Raw genomic sequence first — 18,083 nt, forward strand, 5'->3', positions numbered from 1 at the left:
GGCAGGAGGCGGCGCCGAGCTGGCTGCCCGCGGCGGGGCTGTGGCGGCGCGCATGGCCGGGCGGCGGCGGCGGCGGCTGCTGCTGGTCTCCAACTCGACGCTGCACGGCGGGGGGTACCTGGAGCACGTCCGGCCGCCCCTGCGCCGCTTCCTCGGGCCGTGAGTGCCGCAAAGGGGGCGCGCGGAGGGGAGCCCCGGGCCGGGCCGGAGGGGCGGCGCCTGTCCGGGAGGGAGTCGCTCGTCTTCGAGACTTTGCTCGGGGGCTACTTCGGAGCAAAGCCGGAAAGAGTCCCGCAGCGCCTTTAAGGCCAACCAACTTTATTGGAGCAGAAGCTTTCCGGAGCCACAGCTCTCTTCGTCGGAGGCATCGTGGCTCTCGGAAGCTTATGCAGCAATAAAGTTGGTTCGTCTTAAAGGCGCGGCTGGACTCTTTACTGTTGTGCAAGTGCAGACTAACGCGGCGAAGTCCTCTGGACTTTAGAGTAAGGTTTGCTTGGGCGTTCCTTTAGAGTCCCGGTGACTAGACTCAGGCAGGGGCTCCAGGCAACGTTGGGAGCCTCGTGGCTGAGTCGGGAGTTTTGGACCCGGGAGCCTCCCCGGTTAGGGGCTAGAACTTGGGAACAATGAGGAGCCGAGCTCTCCCGATGTGTGCGCTGCATTTCTTCATTTTGTGCATTTTCATCCCCCCCTTCCCTCCAAGGCGCTCAGGACAGCACCCGCGGCTCCCCCCCTCCCTTTCCTCGTTACAGAACAACCTGACAAGGTGGGCTAAGCTGAGAGTGGGAGGCAGAGAGTGGCTTGTCCAAAGTGAGCCGTTTCTTTCTTGGCAGAGCTGGGAGCGGAACCCAGACCCCGGCCCCTCTCCCTTAACTACCACGCCATGCTGGGTGATGCTCAGATGTTACAGTTTCTTTCCTGCATTTCCCCAAAGATGGTCCATTTGGAGCATCCAGGAGTGTCCTGAGTTGCCCCAGAGGAGACCGGATCAGGTGTCCCCCCCCCCCGCCCCAAATCCACTAGCCTGGCTCTTCTCTGCCCCAGTCCCGAGAAGCCTTGCCCTCTTGAAGCCCTGCCTGTTCTGTTGATGCCTGCACATCCCGCCTGGGGGAGGGAGGAGGAGTTCAGGAAGTGACCCAAAGAAATGCCTTCTCGGCTTGGCAGAGCGGCAGAGCGGCTTGCTCCCTTTTACCGGCGCCTCCCTGCTTTAGAGCACAAAGGCCCCTCCGCCCCTCGGCGTGCACTTTCCGCCTGGCCGTATACAGCAAAATCCCATCTCCACTTCTTGCATGAAAATGTTAGGGAAACCCTCAGGATGCATCCGGGAGCTCTGAGTAGAGTATATGGGAGTTATCCTGCGCTGCGTTATAGTAGGCCTTGACATCAGCTGCTGATGGATTGTTCATAGTGACCAAGTTGTCTTTCCCAGGGATGTGAAGAGAATTTTATTTGTTCCTTTTTTTTAGAAAAATTTTTTATTGGGTTAGAACATTTTTATTTTTACATTACAGTCAATTTTCCCCTAATTTTTCGTTTCTAACCCCCTCCCTTTCCCCCCCTTTTGTTGACTTCCAACAGCTTTCCCACCCTCTGTCCCTTTTCCCTTACTTCTATTAAATTCCTCTGTCTAAAAGAGATATACATTCTCCATTATATTAAGCAGTACATCTTTAACTCCTTTACTTATTATACACCCAAACTATACGTCTTTAGATAAACAATTTATCCCATTTTCCAGTTTTGAATATTTCTATATAAACCTATATATCATAAACCATAAAAATTTCCCACATTTAAATCAAACAATTTGATTTGTTCTCTATATATTACTCATTTCAACTTTTTATGGTAATTCTATATAACTCCTCGCATAATCAATCAATTTAACTCTTCTGTACATTCAGTTTGGTGCATATAAATCTTATCAAAGAAAGAAAATATTGTTATTTACTCAATCCTCATGTTTAAACCTTATCATTAATTATTCTCTATCAATGTTCTATCAGTTAACCTATACATATCTATATATATCTCAATCAATTAATCTAACTGCTTATAAATTCACATTTCTCTTCCTCCCCCGGTAAAGTCACCCCTCTCTTTTATACTTTTATTATACTTCAGTAGTTCTCAAACTGCCACAGTTTTCCTCCCACCTCCCATTTCTTCTCCAGATATTGTTTCAGCTTCTCCCAGTCTGTGTTGAACTGCCCTGAGTCCAGATCTCTCAGTTTTCTTGTCATCTTGTCCATTTCAGCCATATACAGCAATTTGTAAATCCAATCTTCAATAGTTGGCACTTCTTGTACTTTCCATTTCTGCGCGTACAAAAGTCTAGCTGCTGCAGTCATATAAAAAATCAACGTCCTATGATGGGCTGGAATTCCCTCCATTCCCAAGTTTAGCAGCAGGAGTTCTGGGTTCTTATTTATTTGAAACTGTAAAATTTCACTCATTTCTCTTATTATTTCCCCCCAGAACTGCCTAGCTACCTCACACGACCACCACATATGATAGAGGGAGCCCTCATGTTTCTTACATTTCCAGCATTTATTAGAAGTATTCAAGTTCCCTAGCGCAATCTTCTTTGGTGTCATGTACCAACGATAGATCATTTTGAAAATGTTCTCTTTAATATTAATGCATGTCGTTGTCTTCATTGTAGTTTTCCACAAGTATTCCCATGCCTCCATTGTTATTTCTTTATTGAAATTTATAGCCCATTTCACCATCTGTGTTTTAACTATCTCATCCTCAGTATACCATTTCAACAGTACTTGGTATACCTTGGATATTCTTTTCTTGTCTTCTTTAAGAAGGGTCTGCTCTAGTTCCGAGTTCTCTATTCGTATGCCCCCTTTTGCAAAGTCCGAGTTGTATAAGTCTCTAATCTGTCTATACTGGAACCAATCATAGTTAGGTGATAGTTCCTCTTGCGTCTTTATTCTAAGTTTAGATACTTCAATCTTAGTTATTTCTTTGTACGTTAAACATTGTTGTTCATTATCCACAGCTCTCGGATCTATCACCTCATATGGAACCACCCACAAGGGGGTTCCTTCTTGTAGGTAAGTTCTGTACTTCTTCCAGATTGTATATAGACTTCTCCTTACAAAATGATGCAGGAACATCGAGTTGACCTTTACTTTGTCATGCCATAGGTATGCGTGCCATCCAAAAAATTTTTTATATCCCTCTAGGGCTAATAGTTTCTTATTCTTTAATGTCATCCACTCTTTTAGCCAAACTAGGCAGATTGCATCATGGTAAAGTCTCAGATTGGGCAGTTGCATTCCGCCTCTCTCCTTTGCATCTTGTAGAACTTTTACTTTCACTCGAGGCTTCTTGCCTGCCCAAACAAAATCTGATATTTTCCTCTGCCATTTTTCAAATTGTTTAGAGTCTCTGATGATTGGTATTGTCTGTAACAAAAACATTACTCTTGGTAACACATTCATCTTAACTGCTGCAATCCTGCCCAACCATGACAAATTCAGTCTATTCCATTTGATCAAGTCTCTCTCTATCTGAGTCCATAATTTTTCATAATTATTCTTGAACAAATCTATATTTTTTGCAGTCAGCTCAACTCCCAAATATTTCACCTTACTAGTTACTTCACAGTCCGTTGTTTCCATTAACAATTGTTGTTTCTGCTTAGTCATGTTTTTACATAGTATCTTTGACTTCTTTTTATTAATGAAGAAACCTGCCAAGTCACCAAACTCCTTAATCTTATCTATCACTTTTGGCATGTTCTCCAATGGATCTTCTACAATTAACATTATGTCATCTGCAAATGCTCTAACCTTGTATGAATAGTCCTTTATTTTTATTCCTCGTATTTCCTCGTCTTGTCGTATTTGTATCATCAGAATCTCCAATACTAATATGAACAACAATGGAGATAACGGGCAACCTTGTCTTGTTCCTTTACTAATCGTCAATTTCTTGGTCAGTTCATCATTCACTACAATTGCTGCAGTCTGGTCCCTATATATTTCTTTAATTGCTCTGATGAATCTTTCTCCCAGTTGTAGCTTTTCCATAGTGGCAAACATAAAGTCCCAGTTTAAATTGTCAAACGCCTTTTCAGCATCAACAAAGAAGAAACCAACCTCCTTGTCACAACGCTTGTCATAATATTCAATAGCATTGATCACTGTCCTTAAATTGTCTCTTATTTGTCTGTCCGGCAAAAAACCTGCTTGTTCTTCCTCTATAACTTCCGAGAGCCACCCCTTCAGTCTCTCCGCCAATATCTTTGCAAAAATTTTATAATCATTGTTAAGTAATGATATAGGCCTGTAATTTTTCACGCTAGTCAGATCTTGGCCCTCTTTTGGGATCAATGATATATTCGCTTCACTCCAAGTGTCTGGAATTCTTTGATCCCTAAAAACTCCGTTCATCACCTCTTTTAGGAATGGTGCCAGTTCGTTGGCCATTGTCTTATAAAATTTAGCCGTAAGTCCATCTGGCCCTGGCGCCTTTCCTAGATTTGCGGATTGTATTGCCATACTTATTTCCTCGTCAGTTACTTCACTGTTCAACTTATTTCTCCAAGCTTCCGAGATCTCTGGAAGTTTGGTTTTCTCCAAATATGATGCTATTGATTCTTTGTTTACTTCTTTTTTATTATACAGCTTAGCGTAAAATTTATAAAAGGCTCTGCTAATGGTAGTCTGCTCCAAATACGTTTTGTTTTCTTCACAAATTTTATTTATTATTTTCTTTTCCCTTTTCTTCTTTAATTGCCATGCCAAATATTTCCCAGGTTTATTAGCACCCTCAAAAGCTTTTTGATTCAGTCTTTTAAGGTTCCACTCCAATTCTTTATTACTCATTGCTGTTAACTGTTCTTGAAGAATTTTAATTTCCTGATGTATTTTCTTTTTCCCTGGTCTCTTTTTTAACTGTACTTCTTTGGCCTTTATTTTCTCCTCAATCTCTTGTCTTTTCTCCTCTTTCTTTTTCCTTGCTCTACCATTTAAGTCCATTAGTATGCCCCTTACAACCGCCTTATACGCGTCCCAAACTTTACTGGTTGGTACTTCTTTATTCACGTTGTATTGTATAAAAAACTTAGTCTCTCTTCTCAATGTTTCCATATTCTCACTTTCCTGTAACAAGTCCTCATTTATTCTCCAGGCTTTCCTTTTTCTCCTTTTTCCAAATTTCCACATAATTGGGTTGTGATCTGAGCCTACCATCGGCATTATTTCTACCTCCTTAGTCCATAACGCTAAGTCCTTTGAGGCCCAGATCATATCAATTCTTGATAATGTAAAATGCCTTGCAGAATAAAAAGTAAACTGTCTGGTTTTAGGATATTCTCTCCTCCATACGTCTTCGAGAGTCTCTTGTTGAATCAACTCAAAAAAAAAGCTTTGGCAATAGTCCTCTTTTCTTTTGTGCTTTTGTAGTCTTTTTGTCTAGTTCCAAATCTGTCACTCCATTGAAATCTCCAGCAAGAATTATCTGGTCATATACAAGATCGTCTAAGTGCTTCCTTAAGTCCTCAAAGAAGCTTTCCTTTGCACCGTTAGGTGCATAAAGTCCGACTACCAACACTCTCTTTAAGTTCCAATTACATTCCACTGCTACAAATCTAGCTTCCACATCTCTCATAACAAATTTTGGCTGCAGCTCCTCTTTTATATACAACACCACTCCTCTTTTTTTCTTGTTGGAAGCCGCTACAAATTCTTTGCCCAATTTTCCAGATTTTAAATATTTTACATCCTGTTTTCTAATATGGGTCTCCTGCAAACAAACAATATCACATTTTTGTTTTAGTAGCCAATGAAAAATATTTTTTCTCTTATTCGGTGAGTTTAGTCCATTTACATTCCAAGATAATACTTTACACTCCATATTCATGGTTTTGTTGGTAAGTCTTTTTCATTGTCCTTAATAAATCTCTCCATCTCCCGCTCAGATCTGATACGCTTTTTTGCCCCTCCAAACTCAAAGGACACTCCTTCCGGTAACTCCCATCTGTACCTAATGTTCATGTCCTTCAAAGTCTGAATTAACACTCTATATTTTTTCCTGTCCAGTAACACTGATCTGGGCAATTCCTTCATTATAATAATCGTCTTGCCATCAATCTCCAATGGATCTTGAAATTGTTTTGTCACAATCCTCTCTTTCATATTTCTAGTTGTAAACTGCACGATCACATCCCTTGGTAGTTTCCTCTGGGTTGCAATTCTCGAGTTCACACGATACGCCACATCTAGGATAGCCACAATTTCCTCCTCCTCCTTCCCCAGGTATTCAGCCAACACCTCAGTCATCTGTTCTTGCGCTGACTTCCCTTCAACTTCTGGCAGACCACGAAAACGAAGCTGCTTCTCCATGTGTTTAGTTTCTGCAACTGACATCCTCCCCTTTACCAATCTCATCTCTGTTTGTTGCGTTTCTATTAAATTCTCCATCGCGTCTTCTACTGTTTTGACTCTCTGTTTCGTTCCTTGTAATTCACTGCTAATCGTTTCCACGCCTTTTTTCACTTCTGACAGCTCCGACTTTACTGTCTGTGTAACTTCTTTGACCTCTTTAATAAGCTCCAATTTCGTATCCTTAAGTTCTTTCATCATGTCTATAAGTTTTTTGTCCAAATTTTCTATTGCCGATTGCCACTCTTTTTTCGACATCGTGGGGCTTGCTTTAGCTCGCTCCCACGAATCTGCTCTCTTCCTCAGCTCCGTGGCGTATAATTAAACGTTTTCCTTTTTTTCAAATGTCCCAATCTTTGCCAAAATTAATTTTTTATATCCAAAATGTCGGGCGTCTTTTCTCTATGGTTTCTCTATGTTATTATAATCCAAGATGGCCTACTTCCTCTTCCGCTGAAGCCACGACCCTTCCACTTTCAAAAATGGCGATTCCCCACTTCCTGTCCCTTGGCAAGGGCCGCTTCCCTCCAGCCACTCTATTGTTGTTACGCACTTCCTGTCTCCCGTCTTCCCACAGCAGGTCTCGCGATGGTGTCTTTTTCCCACAGCTCCAAAACCACAGGTATTCAAAACAATAGTCCGTTTTTTGTAATAACTTCTTTAAACTTAGTCTCTTTTAAAATACAACTCCTGCCGAGTCTTCACCTCCTTTTCACTAGTCTGTTGCAGTTTAAAAATCTACTTTCTTTCCTCTCTGTTTTTGTCAATCTGTCCCGTTTCAAGAGATAGCGATCTTTACCTTCTCTTCAACTTTCTCGGGTTGTAATCGCTGTTTCGATCTTAAATTCTCCTCTCGACTTCCCTCCCCGATCGAAGCTTGGGTATGTAGGTCTTATGCCAGCCGAATTGGCCCCAAAATTGCCGCAGAGATTATAGCCGACCCGTCGCAGGGTGGGACCTCAAGGATCGGGGGGGAGACTCCTTGTGTAGAGCCCCCCCTCGTCCGAGATCTAGCTCACCCTAGGGTCTTGAGCGTTCTTTGCCTGCTCCCCGCCTGAGAGCAGTCGGCCGCGGGTTATTTTCACCCCTCCGGCCGGTTAAAACGGCAATCCGGTCAGCTCCGCAAATGGAGCTGCGTTAGACCTCCATGAATCCCAAACCGGAAGTCAGAATTTTATTTGTTCCTTATGCCCTGAGAGACCGAGATGCGTATGCCAAGATGGCAAGAGAGACGTTTGAAAGCTTAGGTAAGACGCGAATTGCCATTAACCGGCCCTGATAGAAAAAACATTTGTTGGTTTACCTTTTTACTTTTTTCCCCACACATCCTTAAAGGGTGCCAGCTTTCCCCCTTCACTCCACACGTCTCCAGTTTCACAACAGGAGCAGGCTGCTTGGCTTCCGTTTTGTTGGCACCTTTTTGGGGACCGCAAGAAAGTGCATTCTCAGAAAAGGTGCAGAAAAAATGGAAGCGAAGCAGCCTGCTACCGTTGTGCAATCAGAGACGTGTGGAGTAAAGGGGGAAAGCCAGCAGCATTTAGTGAGTGGGCTGACCCTTTAAGGACATGTGGAAACAGCAGATCGGACAGCATAAGTCAAGGCAATCATAGGATGAAACACCTAATTAGCAATGTCTCGGGACTAAGAGGATAGAAACCTGAAAGAAATAAAGCATTTGCTGCCAATGAAGACCTGCAGGATCTGCTGCTTGCTAGTAAGATCTAAGAATCTTGTTTCTTCCATAACCAGATATTCTGATTTGCTGCTGACCTGTGAAACGGAGGGGGGGGGCACACAGTGCACTGGTAGCTTGAGAAATTTGCAAGTGAAAAAAACCAGACCTTGAGTGAACTGAAATTCCTCATATCTCATTTTGCAAGAAAGTGAAAAAGGTGTCTGGTATCGTGAGCACATTATTCAGCCATCTGAAATTGAGATAGACTGGGAGTGAGGGAATAGCCCAGGGCCATCCCGAAAACTTGAGGGCAGAGCGGGAAGTTGAACCTGGGTCTCCCAGATCTTAGGTCAGCACACTAACCACTACACAATGCTGCCTCTGACTCTCAACAGCCAAGAAGGCAAATGGGTAAAGGAGTACAGAGGCCTCCTAACAGATTCTCCCCCTCCCCCACACACACATCTGAGTTCTGATCTTGGAAGTGCCTAGGGCTGGGGGAAGGGGCTGCGGGGAGGTAAGCAGCAGGCACCCCTCCATGTTTTCCCCTGACGGGTATAACCCTGACCCATTGCCCCTCCCTCTTCCATTTGCACACAGCACACAGTTAAAGGCTTCCTGGTTCCAGATGCTTTGAATTAATCTCCGCTTCGCTGTGGTGTCCGGTGTGGGGTGCCTGCTGAAACGGGGGTTCGTTTTCTCCCCACCAACCATGATTCTAAACCACAGAGTTAGTTCCCCAGTTTGTGGGAAGAAACCTGGGGTGGGGGCTCTGGCCATGCCCCCCAGAGAACTGCTTGGGGTGGCACAAGAAAGAGGAGGCCAATTCATTGCAGGACCTCAGCTCTCTCCGTGGCATGGGTGGTGGCTGACATCCCCTCTGGACTTGAGCCCTTGGGATACAATTCCCAAGCAAGCTTTGAGATCAACTCCGGGAACTGATGACATCATGCAGGCGTGGCCGCCTCAGGAGCACTCCTGTGCTCTGTGGGGAGGTTCAATTCGGCCCAGAATGGGCCGCTCCGCCACAGGGGAGCACTCCCCCGCCCACAAGTGGCCAGATCTGGGCCATTTCGGGCCCAAATTGGGCTAAAACGGCTCGGATCAGCCTGGAACAGGCTGTTGCCACACGAGAGAGCACTCTCTCTCAGGGCAGCAGCCTGAACCTGGTCATTTAGGGCCCGTTCTGGGCCCAAATAGGGCCAAAATGGGCCAGAATCAGCCTGGAACAGGCTGCTGCCACACGGGAGAGCACACACCCGCTGGGCACGGCCCCATCCTGGCCATCTTGGGCCTGAATTGGGTCCAAAATGGTCAAAATGGGCCCAAAATGACCAGGATCAGGTGGCTGCTGGGCGGGGAGTGTTCCCTCACCCAGCAGAGGCCCAATCCTGATTGTTTCAGGCCCAATCCTGGCCATTTTGGGCCTGGCCTATCCTGGCCGTTTTGGGCTCTAAATGAGCCCAAAACAGCCAAAACGGCCTGGATTGGGTCGCTGCTGGCTTGGGGAACCCTCCTCAACCTGGCACCAGCCTGATCATGGCTGTTTTGGCCCCAATCCAGGCTGTTTCAGCTTTGATCCAGGCCGTTTCTTTGCCGTTTTAGCCAATTTGGGCCTATTTAGGGCCCAAAACAGCCCAGATTGGGTCAGTGCCAAGCGGGAGAACCGTCCCGTGCCCAGCAGCAGCCTGATCCAGGCTGCTTTGGGCCTGATCCAGGCCCAAAATGGCCAAAATAGGCCATTTTTAAAATATCCACATGACAACAGTCACACAGGTGTTTTAAAGAGCTGCCGGAGCATTCCGGCTCAAAAGAAAGCCCTGTCCAAGCAGTACTTGCAAACAGGCCTCATCCGTTAGCCAACTTGAGGGAATTTAACCACTCTTTTTTGGGTGACGTAGCAAGCAGCCCAGAATTTGGCAACATTAATGGTAATAGTCTGGGATTCGTCAGATAAAAGATAATTGATACGGTTTGATTCTGACCAGTCTGGCAATGCCTTTGTTAGGGGTAAATGTATTTAGCACGTGCAATCTGGTACCAAGGGCTTCTAAACAACGTGCTCCATTGTTTCGGCTTCCCCTACGTCAGGTTTGTGACCAAAACGGCTGAGGGTTGTCCATTCTTGCTGGAGGTTGGGGGGTAGCACAGCATTTCAAAGCCTTGGAGGGCAGGGGCCTTGGAGCACTGGTAGCTGACTAAGCCATCACCTTCCTCCTCCGCCAACGTAGAACTTATACCCAACTCTCAAAATGAATCCTTAGCGAGCTGACTTTGTGTCAGGACATGAAGTGTAGAATTGGTCCCCTGCAGCCTAGAATTTGTCGTTAAGTCATGCTTCTTTTGCCTCCCCCCCTGCCCATGCCTAGTCAGCTTACACTTTCTTCTGCGGAATGCTCTTTGGTCAATAGAAATGCTGCCGCAACACACAGTCCTCTGCTTCGATAGCGCGACCTCCTGTTTTGTACACTTGTGATTTGTCCAGTTCAAAACCTAATAAAAAGTACGTAGAACCTGAACTGCAGTCATCAGTAATCATCTGGCTCATATATGGATCTAAACATAACATCTAAATCCTATAAGAAATAAACATAGTGAATAAACTACTATAAATTGAATTAAATTGTCATTAATTTAATCATACACTTGTTCATATATATTCCTAATTTCCTATTTCTATTTAAATATATTTCCGTCTATCATCACATTTTATAAAAGTTGCTCTTAATTATTCTTAATTTTTTGCTACATAATCTATTTCCATTTTTCCTGGAATTCTTGGACTGGCCTATTGAGTATATAAGATGTTAATTTTGCCATTGATGCATATTCATGTAGCTTGTTCTTCCATTGTGTCAGATCCGGGCATCGTTCTGCTTTCCATTGATGCTGCAAATACTACGTTTTATTGGTTTATTTTCAATGTCTTGGTTTTTCCCTAGGCTATGCATTGGACAGCATCCATGAATCCCCTGACCCTGGAGAAGCTGTAAGAAAAGCGGAAGCGATATTCATTGGTAGATGGGAGCTCTTTTTGGCTTTTTCAGCACACGCCTATATTGTTTTCCTGGTAACAACCAAATAAAACGAAAATCTGGCACTATTTCTTAATAAGAGAAGCCAGAACTCTTCTCTTTGTTAGCAATGAAGCTGAGGTTATCTGACAAAACTCTCCATTCAAACCTCATGATAAATCACGAGCAGTAATTCTGGTACAAATGTTTAGTTTGGGGTCGCAGTTTTGGGTGACCAGAAAAAAGCATACGGGAAAAAAGCCCTCAGGAAAAAAGCCCACAAAAAAAACGCCCACAAAAAAACCCCACGGTCATAAACGCTCACAAGAAAAATGCCCACATCGAAAAAAGCCCACATGGAAATAATATTTTTTATTAATTACAATTACAAATACCATTTTTTATTAATTACAGCTATGTTTTTTGATTTCTCCCTTCCAAATACTTGCCAGAGTCAGCCCTGCTTAGCTTCATAGCTCTACGAGGGCTTAACTACTTCTACTATTCAGGAAAGACGAGGAGGCAGCAGCGGCAGCAGCCAAGGGGCTCGGGTCACGTGACTAACGTAAGAAGAGCCCTGCTGGGTCAGACCTGTCTCCGCAGTTGGGAGGGGCTCGTCTTTTAGTTGAACACTGGCACCTCAAAAGGTTTGGGTCGATTTTGAGAAGGCTTGTATGAATGCAGCGAGGGTTGCCTTTCCAAAGGGTGTTATTTCCACCTGTGCCAGAGTCTCATTAGGAAAATCAACAGTCTTGGCTTGAAGACTGAATCAGAAACTAATATGAACATAAAAATGACACTGAAATCTCTTGCGGCGTTAGCCTTTGTCCCAGTCAGTGATGTGAGAAGTGCTTTTGATGGGCTTGCTGCCACATTTCCAGATGGAGACAGCCACAGTGAGGTGCTCGCGTACTTCCTTTTGACATACATTGAGGGTGCAGCAGGTAGAGACGATACTCAGTTTCCTATAAGAGTGTGGAATCATCCTGATGCAGCCCTAGAACGGTCGCCAAAACTACAAACTCTTGTGAGGGATTTCACAACGCCCTTCATTCCCGATTCCACTGCAGCCGTCCCAGTGTGCGGTCTCTCTTCGATGGGCTGCAGAGGGGCTAAGGCAGAGGCAGGTCGCTTAGAGGGGAAAAAGAGGAAATAGGAGGCACCACATGACACGGCTGCCCCTTCTGTGCCGCAATATGAGCAGGTGGAAGATGAACTTAATTACGTAAGGAGATTGGCTAATTTGCAATGAAAAATTAAATCTGAGTTGTTGTTATTGCTGTTATTGTTGTTAAATAATTGTTGCTTTTATTATTAGGGTTAGGTAGTCTTTTGTCATGGTCACTGGGTGCACCACAATGTATTTGTTAAAATGCAAGTATAGGAAAACGACTTATTTTAATGTTGCTGCACCCAACAGCATGTATTTCAAAAGCTCTGCAATTCAATTTAAAAAGGTGTAATTAATAAAAAATATTATTTCCATGTGGGCTTCTTTCCGTGTGGGCTTTTTTCCTGTGGGATTCTTTCCTGGAACCGCAGTTTTGGATTGGAAGCTAGGGCCACAGCCGCCCACTGCCAGATATGCTTCTACGGTAGTTTGCAACTGAGTTTTCCTGTGCAAACAAGAGAGTCTAGTTGCGGACAATTGCTGTAACATAACAGTAGTGCCAAATCCAACGCTATGTGGGTGCAGCTCAGCTTGACCCAGACGTTGACCTGAAATATGACTGGATGAGACCACCATATATTGAGCCATCTAGCTAATCTCACCGGGAGTGGTTTCCCCCAGTCTTGGACCGAGAGAGGTCTTTCTGAAACCTGCTAGCTGAGACCTGTTAACCGGAGGCTCCTGGGACAGAAACGAAGATCTTCTGCATGTAAAGGATGTGCTTTGGCAGAGAGCCACACAGTTGCTTCCCACATAGCTTTGTACTTATATCCAGGGCTTTTTTTCAGGGAAAAGAGGTGGTGGAACTCAGTGGGTTGCCCTCGGAGAAAATGGTCACATGGCTGGTGGCCCCGCCCCCTGATCTCCAGACAGAGGGGAGTTGAGATCGCCGTCTGTGCTGCCGAGCGGCGCGGAGGGCAATCTCAACTCCCCTCTGTCTGGAGATCAGGGGGCGGGGCCACCAGCCATGTGGCCATTTTCAAGAGGTTCCAGAACTCCGTTCCCGCGCGTTCCCTCTGAAAAAAAGCCCTGCTTATATCCGTCTGCAGAAGGCTTGGGTCTCTCGCTGGGTTTGGGGCTTGTTCTCTGGGCCCATGTAACATGAGTGGTGAATGTCAGGTCAAACCAGACTTCTTTTTCCTACAGGCGGTGGAAACACCTTTCGCCTTTTGAAAGTTCTTTACGACAATGGGCTGATCCCGCTGATCAGGAAGAGAGTTCTCGAGGTAATATAACTAAACGCTTCCAAGCAAAGGAGGAAGGAAATCAGTAGAACATTTCCAAGTGTAGCCACATTGTAGCAAAACCTTACGATGCTCTTGATCTTTAAGGGTGTTCTCTGGCTGCGCGCTGATTGGGCTCTGGCTAATGTATCATCCACCACATGAAGAAGGAGGGCTGGGTAGACCTGAGCATTTCTGATCTCCCATAATCCTGATCTCCTGTCATCACGGTGTGGAGACAGATTGGTCTTCATGGGAGTAATGCGATCAAGAAGTCCAAAAGGCAGAAACCTAGGATCACTTATGCGTTTTGTGCATGCGTTATCTGGCACTTGGATCTTGTGCTAAATATTGCATTAAAGTCCAGTAGAACCATGGAAGGACTGCTTTGGAGACTACAAAGTCATTTATGATAAAATTCTTCTAAGATCATATTTGCTAGGCTTGAGCCACGCAGCCACTGCCTTTTCAGAAATCTTGAGCACATTTCATTTGCATTGGCCATATTTGGACATCAGGAACAGAGATTTTGCTGCTGCCCACTGTAAAGGGAAGATGATAATAACAACATAATAACATTCACTTTATATACCACCCTTCAGGACAACAACACCCACTCAGAGCAGTTTACAAAGTGTGTTGTTATCCCCCATAACAATCACCCTGTGAAGTGGGTGGAGTTGTGAGAGCTCTGAGAGAGCTGTGACTGATCCAAGGTCACCCAGCTGGCTTCAAGCGGAGGAGTGGGGAATCAAACCTGGCTCTCCAGATTAGAGTCCTGCTGCTCTTTGCCACTACACCCAAGCAACAGTTTTCCAAGCTGAGACTTTGGCTGTGATCCTACCCACGCTTAGCTGGGAGTAAGCCCCATTCAGTTGAGCTGTGATTACTTCCCATTAAACATGTTCAGGATTTTGTTCTAATAAACGGGGTTCATGGGGAGTAGACAAAAAAAATCAAACCTAAATACTGTGTCTCAGAGTCTGGAGAAACACCTGCTTTTAAGTGTTTTTCCAGACCGAGATACATAGTAAGCAAAGATTATACCTTGCATTTATTCAGTGTTTGAAAGATGAGACAGCCCTGGTTGACTATAAATTACACAATTTGCATTCCTTATTGTGCACCCTGGAAGCTTTTTTTAAACCACTGATTTCAATGCCTACTCTGTGACAGTCTTCTTAAAGAAAGGAAGAAATTTGAGTAAGTTTCAAACCCTATTATTAGCAGGGCATCTGTATTCTTATGTGAGAGAAGGATGGATTTTTTGGGCAACTGCCTCCAGAGCTTGAATTGAAAATTCCTCCATCTGCAATTTGCCACCCATTTACTACCTCCTTGCCGCTACATTCCAGTACCACAAACCCGAAACGTTCTACCCTGTTGCACTGTAAGGAAACAAGGTTGCAATTACCTGCAGCTGTTGTGCGTTGTCTTCTCTGCAGGCACACATGGGAACTACCGAGGAGACGTGACCATGAATGCGCATTTTCTCATTGGGAATGCGTTAAGTCCCCAATTCGCTCTGTTAGGAATGTAACAGGAATTGGCTCAGGATGCCAACTGAATTCAATTACAAAATCTGTGTGCCTGCTTTTGCACCAGGGAGGATTTTTTAAGCACAGATATTGATCTTTGTACAGAGAAGAACCAATCAGGGCAAACAAAGTGGTTTGTGGAGCCAGAGGTCTCGAGCAAGATGCCTTTGTATGCCGAGCCTTCTCTTAACTATTTCAATAAGCGTTAGCATTTTCTTTCTTTTTAAAAAAGTCCAAGATAAACTTTTGAGAAGAGTGTGTTCTTACACAAGTGATTTGTGTCTTACAGGATGGGATCCCGTACGTGGGATCCAGTGCAGGAACTAATGTGGCAACCATCAGCATCCACACGACCAACGACATGCCAATCGTGTACCCGCCTTCCTTGTTGGCCCTTGGTTTGGTTCCTTTCAACATCAATCCACATTACCTGGATCCAGATGTTAACAGCACTCACATGGGGGTAACACCACTGCATACCAGTGTCACACTTTAGAAAGCCTGCGCAGCATTAAGAAAATCTGCCCTTCGGATGGTGTTTTTTTCCCCCCTTGGGCATAGCTCGGAAGCTTATTTGTATTTCGGTGTGATGTTGGAAGGGTGAGGGACACACTTATGAAGCTGAGAGCTTTACAGAGAGGCATGGATTGGTCTGAGCCTCATGGGTAGAATGCTTGCCAAAGGAGTGAAAAATGAAATCCTGCCCTCAAGTCATAGGTGACTTACGGTGACCCCTTACAGGGTTTTCATGGCAAGAATCTAATGGGTGGTTTGCTGTTGCCTGTCTCTGCAACCCTGGTCTTCATTGGAAGTCTCCCATCCAATTCCTAACCAAGTCCAACCCTGCCTTGCTTCTGATGAGATCAGGCTCACCTGGGCTATTCAGGTCAGGGCATGCAGAAGGGCTCGGGCTTAATTCCCAGCATCTCCCATTAAAGAACCTCTCACCAGCATGAGACCATGGACAGGGGCTGTTAATCAGAGCAGACATGGGTGGGTCCTTATCTGACATAACAGCTCCACTGAGCAAAGATTGAAGCTTTCATAAGAACATCAGACTAGACACCTGTCTAGTCCGATACCCTGTTTCATACAACAGCCAACCATGTGCTCTGGACTGCCAACAAACAGGGCGTAGAAACCAAGGCCTCCCCCAGTTGTGCCTCCTAGCACTGCGATTCACACTTTTACTGCCCTTGGATGCGGAATTGCCCTTCGGCTAGTAGCCACTAATGGACCTCCATCAATCTGTCTAGCCTCCTTTCAAAGCTTTCCACGCTGGCAGTGAATTCCACATTTTAATTACTCATTGAGTAAAGAATTTTCCTTATGTTTGTCCTGAATCAGTTTCCCATCAACTTCATTCAGTTCCCCTGAATTCTAGAGGACGAAAAGTGTCACCTCTATCCACTTTCTCTTCTAGGGTTGCCAGGTCTCCCGGCATGATGGGGGAGCCGATCTGGACACTTACCCCAGAGTCTAGTTTTGGTGCCAATTTTTATCCAATTGACCCATGGTGTAACTCTGCGCTTCTGCGTTACACCAGGAATGACAGTGGCGGGGGCTAAAGGCTGAAAGCAGGGTGGGTAGGGGTCCCCCACCTCCACCGGGGGAATGAGATCCCTATTCTCTACCCCAGGCATAATTTTATAAACTTCTATCATGTCTTCCCATCTTTTTTCTAGACTCTAGCCGTTCCTCATAGGAAAGGTGTTCCAAATGCTTCCCCATCTTGTTACCTCCATTGGAGGAAGAGAGACTTAAGTTGGGGGAGGGCTGGATCCACCCCAGGACTGAGTTCGACAGATCAGTGGTTTGATGATTTGGAATAGCTTTGTATATTCAAAAGCAGTCCTGAACCATGATTTACCTCCTGGATTCATCTTCAAGGCCCCTGAAGGCCACCAACGGCCCAGAGAAGCGCCCACCCACCCCCACCATGGTCCCAGGAGCAGCAGCAGGTCCCATGGAGGCAACGGGGCCCAATGAGTGACGGGGAGAGGAGGGTGGCTCAGCGGCAGCCACTCACATGGTGGCAAGGCCCAGCACAACCCAGCGAGTGGCGGCAGGACCTACAGAGGCCACTAGAGTGGGACCCAAGCCCACAGTGGCCCAAGACAAGGCAGCAAAGTCCTCAGAGGCTGTGATCCCTGCGGCAGAGCCCGCTGTGGCCAGACAAATGACCGCAAGAGTGCCGGAGGGCGCCAACATGACGGCAGAGCCCGCAACAGCTCACAGAGCAGCAGCAAGGCCTTGGGAGGCCACCAAGGCAGCGGCAGAGCCTTCGGAGGAGGCTCCGAGACCAGAAGCAGCACGCCACATCAGGGCAGCCCAGCCAACTCCACCCTAAAGGAGGGCGGGAAGCCCTGAGGGAGGGGCCAAGGGTCAGGGAAGAGTGGTGCAAACTCCCTCATAAGCCAGCTTGGCTGGCTGTCATGGACCAACCTGGCCCTGCGGAGCAGAGAGACTCAGGGCCAAGCTACACATGACGAATGACACTTGAACGGCAAGTGGATTGAGTGGAGGGCAAGTGAACAGGGAGAAATACACTTGCTGTTCAAGTGTCATTTGTCATGTGTAGCTTGGCCCTCAGAGGACTCTTCTGAGGAAGAGACAGCTGGCGAACCTGACCCAGATCCACAGCCAGTGGCAGAGGCACTGCAGGAGGAGGCAGGCCCTGAAGGCTCAGATACTGATCCACAGCCAGGTCCCAGCACATCGGTCCCTCAGCTTCCCAGCCCTGGGCTGGCAACAGAAAGCCAGGTGCAGGCCAGCTCTCCCCCTTCATCACCAGAGCCTCGGGAGCGCTGCCAACCTTGGAGCTGGGTGCTGCCCTGCTCGGACAACTTGGGAGTTTTCCCTTGCCTGCTGCCAGTGTGAGTCTGCATCGGGACACTGGCAGTACCCCGGGGAGGGGGGAGGGGCAGCACAGGACAGGGCAATGCCTGGTGGAGGTGGGGATGGCCTATCAGGAAGGCCCCTTAAAAGCGGGCAGGCCGATGAGGCGTAGTTGGGAGACAGATTGGTCAGAGCGAACAAGCGAGAGCAAGGCAAGCCACAG

At 46.1% G+C, this 18,083-nt stretch overlaps 1 protein-coding gene across 2 annotated transcripts in view; it reads left to right on the top strand.

Annotated features, from left to right (window-relative positions):
* Nucleotides 1–18,083, top strand: part of LOC129324063 (alpha-aspartyl dipeptidase-like) — a 27,876-nt gene continuing 9,793 nt past the window's right edge. For both annotated transcript variants that reach the window (XR_008596511.1, XM_054971051.1), the window contains exons 1-6: nucleotides 1–159; nucleotides 1,427–1,436; nucleotides 7,570–7,648; nucleotides 11,019–11,093; nucleotides 13,408–13,487; nucleotides 15,312–15,485. Coding sequence is in view for 1 of the 2 variants with exons in the window: in XM_054971051.1 (XP_054827026.1) it covers nucleotides 53–159; nucleotides 1,427–1,436; nucleotides 7,570–7,648; nucleotides 11,019–11,093; nucleotides 13,408–13,487; nucleotides 15,312–15,485 (525 nt within the window). In the remaining variant the exon portion in view is untranslated. The remainder of the gene's footprint in view (nucleotides 160–1,426; nucleotides 1,437–7,569; nucleotides 7,649–11,018; nucleotides 11,094–13,407; nucleotides 13,488–15,311; nucleotides 15,486–18,083) is intronic.

This window comes from Eublepharis macularius, chromosome 2 (genome assembly GCF_028583425.1).
Source record: "Eublepharis macularius isolate TG4126 chromosome 2, MPM_Emac_v1.0, whole genome shotgun sequence".
Classification (NCBI taxonomy): domain Eukaryota; kingdom Metazoa; phylum Chordata; class Lepidosauria; order Squamata; family Eublepharidae; genus Eublepharis; species Eublepharis macularius.